Here is a 10,208-nt window from a genome sequence, read left to right on the forward strand (position 1 = left end):
AGTGAGGATTTAGGCCCCTAACTCCTTTAGGCCCCTTTGAAAATAAGCTCAGCAAACTCAGGCTTCAAAGGGCTATGAATCCTACCCCCAAGAAGTCTTGAGAATCTGTGATTTAAGAAAAACTAACCTCTAAACCCCCTCTTCCTCCAACCTCTCCCTTGTTGTCAACCCTACGTGTGTTACCTTTACATATGGAAAAGATCTTGTTGAAAGTTTGATCCCTCCTTTTATTAAGTTGTTCAATAAACAGACTCATGTGACTAGAACACAGGGAGAAAAAGCAATACTTCTGTGGGTTAAATGTACATGTCCTTTAATCTGTATTATATCTTGTTAGGGCTCACAAAGGAACATTCAACATTCTGCTTGAAATTTCATAGCAAAACTCTTGCTCATGCTCCATAGCATAATTATCCAGTTAGTAAAGTACAGATGATAGTCTCTGTGTTTTTTAATTTCTTACTAATGCTAATTACAAAAGCTAGAAATGGAAATAGTTATTCAAGCCTATTCATACCAAGGTGAATGCCCTTGTCAAATTGTTCTTTGTTTATCCTGTCACCAAAAGAAGCCTGTCTTAATTATTTCTACACATCTCTGCCAGTGAAAGTTAAGCATGCAAATAATGTAATGGCTTTTCAACAGCATGGTTGGATTTATGGATGTGAAGACCAAAACGAATGGGATGGGATGCATCTGCACACTGTTTGCACAAAATCATTTTCAGAGTAGGATGATCAAATACATGACGAGCCCAGAACTATCTGGAAGTAGTTGCATCTACTTAGAAATAAAAGTTCTTTTTCCAGCCCTTTTTCTTTCTGAGTGTTAGTTTTGGTTTGGAAGTTTTTGTAGTTTAGTTGCAACCCAGCCCCCTCCTCATTTTTTATTACTTTGCCATTGCATATCCAGGTTGGAGATAAAGAAGATTTACCTGAGCTTAATCTTTATAATTTTCTTTAAAGTAACCTGAACTTTCCCGTTAATCACATCTTTATGGCAGAAGATTTGTCACATCTGACAGTGGTTCAGGCACAAAGAACAAGCCTTTCCCCAGCTCAAAAGAGCTTCATTCAGATACTTTATTTTCAGGCTTTGGGCTTATGGGTTGTAACAGAAAGGTACAAGAAGTATTCAAAAAGAAAAGGAAAAACAAGGGCCCAGCTCAGGCTCCACCACCAGCCAGTCCTTTAGCTGCCAGTCACAGCAAATTGCCTTATCTAAAGTTGTCCCCTCTCTGACTGCCAAGATGCTGTATATACAGAGCGCCCTGATTTAAATCTGAGCCTTCAGCCACTTGGCCTCCTGTTGACATGTTAAATTTCCCTCCTTTATGCATGGCTCTCACAGCTAAATTCAAGTTAATGATCATGCCGCGGAAAAGCTGTGCTTTAATTAATACAGGTGTTCTGGCCAAAATTGCCATTCAGATACAGATCTGCTGTCCAAGAGTGTATCAGATTACTGAACATGTAGTCCCTGCTCCTTCTGGCTACTGGAAGCCCTACATTGAAATACGTTCACCTTAATGTGTCCAAATGTCGTATAAAGGCATATGTGCAAGTAAGACCAAATCTGAGCAGTCAAAAGAATTCAGTAAGTTCTAGGAAGGCCCATGTTTGACAGTGGTCCCAAAAGTCTGCCAATAGCTAATTTTTTACTCTTTGTAATGTGCTTGCTGACAGTCTCTACCCACCCTCCTTTTATGTGCGGTCGTCCAATGTTTTGGCTGGTCTTTGATCAGTTGTGAGCTCTTCTTAGCAGGAATTGTGTTTTGGTCTATATTCTCCATAGCACTGTGTTCATTTGTGGTGTAACAAAAATGCTTAGCAATAATAATAAGTGCACTGAGACAACTTAACTGTGAAAGGTGGAGTTAGTCCTGTCCCATACATCTTACAATCTATCTACTACTTTGTGTCTGTTCTTGGTTGGTCCTTAGTCACCACCATAATAGACATGATTAATAAATCAAAAGACCACAAGTTCTATTGTATGACTGATTCTGATTGGTCTATGTGGATAGTGCAGGAGATGATCCTTCCAATCACTGACTGAAGATTCGGGGCCTTTGAGGGACTGAATCACCCAGAAAAGTTGTACAAAATTATCATTGTGTCATTGTGATAGTGCTGAGAACTGAGCACATTCTTTGAGCCTGAAAACACTAGCTGAAACTGTTGCAGTGAATAAGGAGGCTCACAAACTGAAGAGTGGGCCAGAGATGGCGTTTTCTGCAGAGTTCCCAAGCAAGATATAAAGGCAAGAAATTGGGGAAATTATAGTGACCTCACAGGAGCTTTTGCAGCCATGATTGACAAGTCATAATAGAGCAAGAGAGATCCATTTGTAGACTGGCATATATATGATGACATCCATATGCATACCAACAGAGGTTTCTGCTATCTGGAACTATAGTAGAAACTCCAAAAGTACAACCTAGGTCTATGCGTTGCTTAACATTAGGAAGAAAGCAAAGAATAGAGTTTTATTCAGTAAAAGAAAATCATGTTCTCTTGTTTGTATTAATTTCCCTGCTGTATTTTTGCATGTCATTACTCCAGGAAATGATGGATATAGTAAAGGCAATTTATGATATGATGGGAAAGTACACATATCCTGTTCTGAAGGAAGATGCTCCAAGACTGCATGTAGAAGTATTCTTCCAGGTACTTATCTGATTTCTAATGCATTTCTCTTGACACTTAGCTACCAGGAAAACCTGAGCAATGGCGCTCAGTCATTCTGAATTTCAATGGTAGCCTCTGTCTAAGTTTGGAAGGTACTGTAATTTTATCCAAGCCACAAAATGTCCTGAGAACTAAAAACATGTTTGTTTTTTTTTGTTTTGCAGAAAATGGATAAAAACAAAGATGGTGTTGTAACTTTAGATGAGTTTATTGAATCATGTCAGGAGGTAAGGACAATCTTTTTACTGCCATGAAAGCAGATGTTCAACCCAGCTGCAAAATTCAGACCAGGTTTTGATCTGTGAATCTCCCTAAAGATCAGGGAAAGCCTAGAACCTACAGGGATTTGGAGCAATCTGATCAATGAATACAGCCTGTTCATTTCCAATGCTGATGGCCAGTACTTTTATTTTCCCAAGTGATTACTTGTTACAATACACAAGAGAAGCTCACAGAGCCTTTAACTTATGTAGAGAGACATTGTCAACCTCTCAAAAACGGAAAAATTCCTAAGTGTTTCTTTCTGGATAACATTAACAGGGACAATCACAATGTCTGAGCTATCCAGAAGCATAAAATTTGCCTAGGAACCTTTCAATTACAACACTGACTCATAACACTCATAAAAGATGTTCAAGGTCAAATGTTAAAAACAAATGCTGTAATCAAAATGATGATTTTTTTCAAAATGAACATCTTTGGCAAATTCCATAAATTAAACTGGCTGTGGTAATTATCTACTGTTATTTTTAGTGCCTACACAAAGACAAGCATCTGCATGAACATACAATTATCCTGATGTCTGTTTTCTTGGACCCCAATTAACTGTGTGACTGTTTGGTCAGGGATGTTTTACTTAATCAGTGCATAAAAGCCTGTGCATATTAGAGAGTTTAAGACAGTGATAATTATCATTTACCAGACATCCTGAGCTCTGAGCTTCAAGCTTTTCCTAGAAACTAATTCTCATTCTCTAATCAAAACATTTCAATTATTTTCAGGGTTTTGTTTTGGTGGGTTTTTTGGGGGGCAGTGTAAGAGACAAGCAAGTTTTCAATCAAAAGATTTGGGCAGATTTTCAGAATATTTTGGCCATACTCTGCCCACACATCGACTCTAGTGACACCATCACAGGTCCTAACCACATCAGCCACACCATAAGAAACTCATTCACCTGCACATCTACTAATGTTATATATGCCATCATGTGCCAACAGTGCCCCTCTGCCATGTGCATTGGCCAAACCAGACTGTCACTACGCAAAAGAATAAATGGACATAAATGAGACATGAAAAATGGTAACATCCATAAACCAATAGGAGAGCACTTCAGCCTCCCAGGACACTCTGTAGTTGATTTGAAAGTTGCTATACTTCTACAAAAATCTTCAAAAACAGACTTCAAAGAGAAACTGCAGAATTGGAACTCATCTGCAAACTTGACACAATCAAACTGGGTCTAAATAGGGACTTGGAATGGTTATCTCATTACAAGAATTAATTGTCACTGTTCACACATTCTCACCTCCTAATCAATGGTTGTAAATAGGCCTCAACTACTTTAACTGAATGGACTTTGCTTATACCTACCTTCCCCATTGTTGTTTCTTAACCTTAGATGTATATATATATCCCCAATCTGATTTCTATTCCTTACATCTGAAGAAGTGGGTTACAGCCCACGAAAGCTTATGCCTGCCAAAATTAAATTTCTTAGTCTTTAAAGTGCTACAGAACTCTCGTTGTTTTTGCTGTATACAAACATGGCTACCCCTCTGTAATAATTTATTTAGAATTCCAAAAGCCTTTAAAAAGTTGAGAGGTGAGGTATTTTCTTTGAGTAAAAACTACCATATTTCCCCATGTATAAGATGCATTTTTTTTTGAAAAATTTGGGGTCTAAAAACTGGGTGCGTCTTATACAGTGGTACTTATCGGTGATGTACCGTAATACATTTATTTTCAAATTTTGGGCCCCAAAATTAAGGTGCGTCTTATACATGGGAGCATCTTATACATGGGGAAATACGGTAGGTAGGAGACAGAAAACAAAGAGTAGGATTAAATGGCTGATTTTCATCATAACAAAAAGGTTAATAGCAGGGGGCCTCAAGACTTTTACTAGGTTCTGTGTTGTTTAGTAATTATTAATTAACTCACTGGGGTAGCAAAATTTGCAGATGACACAAATTTATTTAGGTTAATAAGGACTATGAAGAATTTCAAAGAGATCTAAACAAGGCAGGCGAATGGGCAGCATGATGACAGATGAAATGTAATGTTGACAAAAACAAAATAATGCCCATTGAAGGGGGAAAATTAAAGTACTCTTATAGTTAATTGAGAAATCTGTAAAAGTGTAACAATTCAGGAAAGGGACCTGGGGGTTGATACAGAAAGTTCAATTAAATCTTCTGTTCAATGTCAGCTGTGATTAAAAAAAACCTCAAGATGTTAGGAATGGAATAGAGAATAATACCAAAATTATGATGCCTTTATGTAAATCAATGGTGTGGTCCCATCTGGAATCCTGTGTGCTGTTCAGGTCACCTCATCTCAAAAAGGATATTTCAACACTGCAGAAGGTTCAAAAAAGAGTAGCAAAAATGATCACAGGCCTGAAAAAACTCTCATATGGAAAGACATTGAAAAGATTCAGGTTGCTTACCTTAAAAAGGAGACAAATAATAAGCAAAGGCACAATAAAGGTGTGTAAAATAATGAATGGTCTAGAGAAGATAGGTTGGGAGCTTCTATTGTCCCTGGCTCATAAGTCAAGAACAAGGGACATTACATTAAATTAAAAGGTGGAAAATTCAAAACCAATAAAAGGACAAACATTTTCACACAAATTGTAATTAAACTGTGGAACTCAATGCCACAGGAAGTCATTGACCCCAAGAATTTAATAAGATTGAAAAAAGGGATTGAATATTATACAGATATCAAGAATATTCAGAGTTGTTATAATCAGTAATGATAGAAATTTTGGCAGGGTTATGAAGCCTTGTACTTAAGGGTTTAAACCCATCTCTAACTATAAAATATCAGGATGAGATATATGTAGGGTGGGGGGGAGGTCAGGTTATCCCAGATTATATGCCTACTTGTGGAGTTCTTACACCTTCCTGTAAATCATCTGGTTTTGGCCACTGTTGGAGACTGGATGGACTGGATACTGAACTAGATGACCTTAGGTCTGATACAGTCTGGCAATGCGTATGGTAGGCTCTGTTCTGGGGAATTAAAGCAGTGGTTGCCCTAAAAATAGGGATCCTGATTCTCCACTGAATTGCACCTTGTGCAGCCATTTATACCTGTGCAAAGTGAGGGCAAATTGCTACCACCTCAAACTACATAGGTGTAAATGATGGCTAAGAATTGGGGCAAGAATGTTTGGCATCAGCTGGATCTTGAGATGTTGGGTTTTAAAGACTATCATGTCTTGCACACCTGATTTTAAAGTGCTGTAAATGGAAAAATGATGAGCTATCCTCCTACTGTTTGGATGACGCTGAATGACTGTTTGGTTGGGCTGTGCTGAACCCAGTGAAGATGCGCCCTTGGATGTTTGCTGGCAGGAGATCAGACGGGGAAACAAAGTGAGCATTTACATTGGACTAAAGGAACTGCTTGTTCTGGGCCAGTGTGACACACTACACCCCCATGTACACCCTTATGGTGTGATTGTGTATCATTCATGTTCACCCTTATAGTGTAATTATGTATCGTTTAATGCAAAGTATGTCATGTAAGATGTTTTTGGAATGCTCCTGGCATACTGAACATTATTGTTATAGTGATATGTTTGTTGCCATGTCATGTTATGGCTATGAGGCTTCACTATGTAATATTCCCAAATATATGTCTCATGGCTTGAGACAGATCTAGGCAAAACTCTACAGAGCTGAAGAGCAATTTGCACCTCATTAGGACTTGTATAGAACAACCCAGCTCAGCATTCCAGGAACAAAAGACTGGCCCAGACGTCAACAAACAAATCCACAAAGGACCACAGTGACTCAGGGCATGCAGGGAACCATGCACGGACACCGTTTGCTACCTGATCCTGACGGGAGAGGGCGAAAACCTAGAGGGGTGAAGAACATGTTAAAAAGGGGAGATATTTTGCTGTTCTCGCTCTTTTCCTTCTCCATCTGCAAACACCATCAAGCAACTGAAACGCTGATCATAGGAGGAGGGCCTGGCTGGAGGCAGACCAGCCAGGTTGTGGTGAAAATCATCTGAATATGTAAGGTTGCTGAAAGTGTTAAGATAAGTTTAGAATGTGTTTGGCTTTTGTTTATCTTGATCAAGTCTGGCTTGTTTTCCTCTGATTTATCACTTAAAATCTTTCTGAACTTAATAAATTTGTTTGTTTGTTTTATCTAAAGCAGTGCATTGGGTTTAAGCTGTGTTAGAGGCTCCATTTGAAGAGACAGGGCTGGTGCATATCAATTTTTGATAAATTGACGAACATATGAGCTTGCAGTGAGCAGCACTGAACATTGTAAAATGGCAGTTCCTAGGATTTTGGAGTTGTGGTTGGGGTCATACCATTGCATAATCCCATGAGTGGCTGGCTAGATGCACTCACTCACTCACTGAATTGGGAGCAATTTTCTTGCTGGAGGCTGTGTGTGATCTGCCCAAGTGTGGTAGTTCACACAGCTAGGCAGAGTGAGATGGGCCTTAAGAGTGGGGGATTGGAGTGACACAGTGATTCACCAGTTCAGATTGCAGAGGGGAACGTCACAGCGAGATTCAATAACAATTCTATCCTGTGGATACAAAAGAATGTGCTGCAGAGGCCACGTGGAATTTTTATTTAGTCTGTGCCATGTTCATTAAGACGGGATGATTTTTCTAGGTGATATATCGCAAAGTCTGTATAGGCATGAATGATTCCATGGGTGTTGTGAAGGTGTCAGTTGCAGCAGTTGCCCAACCTCATTTACATCAGCCAGGTGTCATATCATTCAAAGAGGAAGGATGATCTTGTGGTCAAGTCACTGAATTAGGATTTGGGATCTGCACTCAATTCCTGCCTCTGCCGCAGATTTCCTGTGGGACTGTGGGCAAGTACCTTAGTTGGTGTGTGTCTGTTCCCCATCTGTAAAATGGGGAAGACATTTCCTTCCACCCACCCTTTGTGGGTGTTGCCTGTTTAGATTTTAGGCTCTTTGAGGCAGGGATTGTCATCTACTTTGTGTCTGTGCAGCACCTCACACATTGAAACCCTGGTCTTCATGTGTCTAGGTGCTACACAGCTATAACATCAATAATTCAAATTGCATATATTATAACTGTTTTAATTTAAGAGCAAAATATTATTTTCTTTTTTGAAAATATATAGCCTCTCTTTTCTAAATCTGGCCTAATCTGAAAGAAGAACAAATTAAGATGCCTTCTAAAGGCAGAAGAAAAAATTAGACGTCTTTATCATGCAATTCAGTGGGAGACTAAACATATGTCATATTACCATTGATAAATAAAACCTGCTTCCTTTGTCCAAATCTGGTAGTATGATAGTATTTGACATGTCTGTGGCGGGAAGTAGGGGCTCTTTCAGGTTCATGGAGAACAAGGGATCAGCTTCAATTTAGTTTCTCCCTGCCCCTTGCCCAGGCATTCAGGGAAAGGACTTTGGGATGAGGTGGCAGAGAAGGGAGCCTGTTTGAGAAGCAAAACTTCATCCATTACAGAAGAGGGGAAAGAGGGAAGGAGTTAAGTATTCCTGCCCTACCACCTCCTCACAGACTTTTGTCCCTGGTCATTGATCATAGACTTCTTAAATGGCTGCCAGCCAAGGCTAAGATCTCTGGTATCTTGCACTTCAGTCCAGCTAGTTCACAGTGCAAAAGATCAGAGTTCTGGATTTAAAGAGACAGGTGGGTGGAAATATAGAGCTTTATCATTTGACCCAGCTTTGGGAACATCAAACAGTCTCCACAGTAAACTTGCCACTTGCCTCATGAGTAAATTCTTTAATGAGGATTTCCTCATGTGTAACCCTAACTTTGTCATTTGGATTCAGGAGGTGGAAATTAAGGGGTTTTGAGATTTCATGCTTTTCAAAACAGAAATGGCTGCATTTCACTGGTGGGTCAAATGCTGTCTGGGTACAGCTTGCACATCAGTTTAAGGCCTATGACTTCAACCGGACGGTTCATGCATGTAAAGTTAAGCACATGTGTAAGTGTTCAAAGTCAATGGGGTTCCTTGCAGGCTGCAAGGTCTGCCCACGCAGAGCTCAGAGCAGGCCCCTCTTCGGTAAAGAACTGAAGCATGTGCTGAAGTCTCTCATTATTCAGCAAAGAATTGAAATCTATGCTTAACTTCAAGCACATGCACAAGTCCTTCAGACACACACTTCAAGCTTCCTAATGAGCTCAAGTGCTGTGCTGAATCAGGGCCTACGCTTGTAAAGCATTCCAGGCTCATCTAGGATGAATGGTGCTACAAAAATGTAGCCGCCACATATTGCAGCTATGAATACTGGGTATTAGCTGGTATTGGCTGTGACACAAAGTGCCTCATCTATCATTGAAAGCTTTAGAACACAGCTTTTTAATGCCACTCTTCAATGTATGTTTTTCTCATTGCTTCCAGGATGACAATATTATGAGGTCCTTACAGCTTTTTGAGAATGTGATGTAATGGCATCCGGAATGCAGCGTAGGAACCAGAGACTTTGTACGTAATGGAAACCTTCTTTCTCAAAGAAGGCTTTTTACAACACAGCCATGTTGTGTGAACAAGGATTGTGTAAGACATCTCCAACTGAGCTGCGTTTCCGAATGCAACAAACTCCATCTCTCCTCCCCAAGAGATACCAACTGGAAGTTATTTCATTTTGGAAGCATGCTAATATTTTAATAAAACCTGATGAGCGAGACCTGCTGCTTGACATTTAATGAATAATATACAACATTCTGTTTGCTAGTCACAAGTTCTGCTGCTTTTAATCTAGCAAGTTTGATTACATATGATAACACAATGTCAATAGCTTGCTAAACCATCTGTTGTGAGTGGATATCAGTTCATTCCATCATAGAACAACATGTTGTACAAATGTCCTCTTTATTTTGCTTTGACAGAAACCTAATCTACCAGGACATCTCTGTTTAGATTTTGAAATCTAACACAAAATGTATTTACTACGTTAAATGCAGGGTCCAGTTCATTTAAAAAACATATATCCCAATTTACTCAATGTTCTTGATTTTTCTCTCTCATACACTGGTGTCAATCCATTGAATTTCATAGAGTTGCTGCTAATATACACCAGCCAGATGAGCATTGAGCCAATATACGTTAAAGAGGAGCAGAATACACTTTTCCATATACAATTTCTGCACTACTGAGTGAATCCCAAGGAATAACATTAAATTCCTGTAGGACAAAATGTTTTTTAAAGGGCTGGAACTGCAGGGGGCATGCTTTTGCCATTAAATGCTCACCACAGTGTTCCCAGCCACAAACTGGATCTCCGGATTACAGTATGCATCTCCCACC

General features: G+C 39.5%; 1 protein-coding gene across 3 annotated transcripts in view; it reads left to right on the top strand.

Annotated features, from left to right (window-relative positions):
- The window catches only part of KCNIP1 (potassium voltage-gated channel interacting protein 1), a 454,198-nt gene extending 444,287 nt beyond the window's left edge, over window positions 1-9,911 (top strand). For 2 of the 3 annotated variants that reach the window (XM_067567451.1, XM_067567452.1), the window contains 3 exons: window positions 2,565-2,669; window positions 2,855-2,917; window positions 9,303-9,911. In XM_067567451.1, the coding sequence (XP_067423552.1) occupies window positions 2,565-2,669; window positions 2,855-2,917; window positions 9,303-9,350 (216 nt within the window). In that variant the 3' untranslated portion in view covers window positions 9,351-9,911. The remainder of the gene's footprint in view (window positions 1-2,564; window positions 2,670-2,854; window positions 2,918-9,302) is intronic. The other variant, XM_067567453.1, reaches the window with a different exon arrangement.
- Window positions 9,912-10,208: the final 297 nt, after the last annotated feature.

Source organism: Emydura macquarii, unplaced genomic scaffold (assembly GCF_026122565.2).
Source record: "Emydura macquarii macquarii isolate MOO-44397 ecotype Brisbane River unplaced genomic scaffold, CSIRO-AGI_Emac_v2 contig_2768, whole genome shotgun sequence".
NCBI lineage: Eukaryota > Metazoa > Chordata > Testudines > Chelidae > Emydura > Emydura macquarii.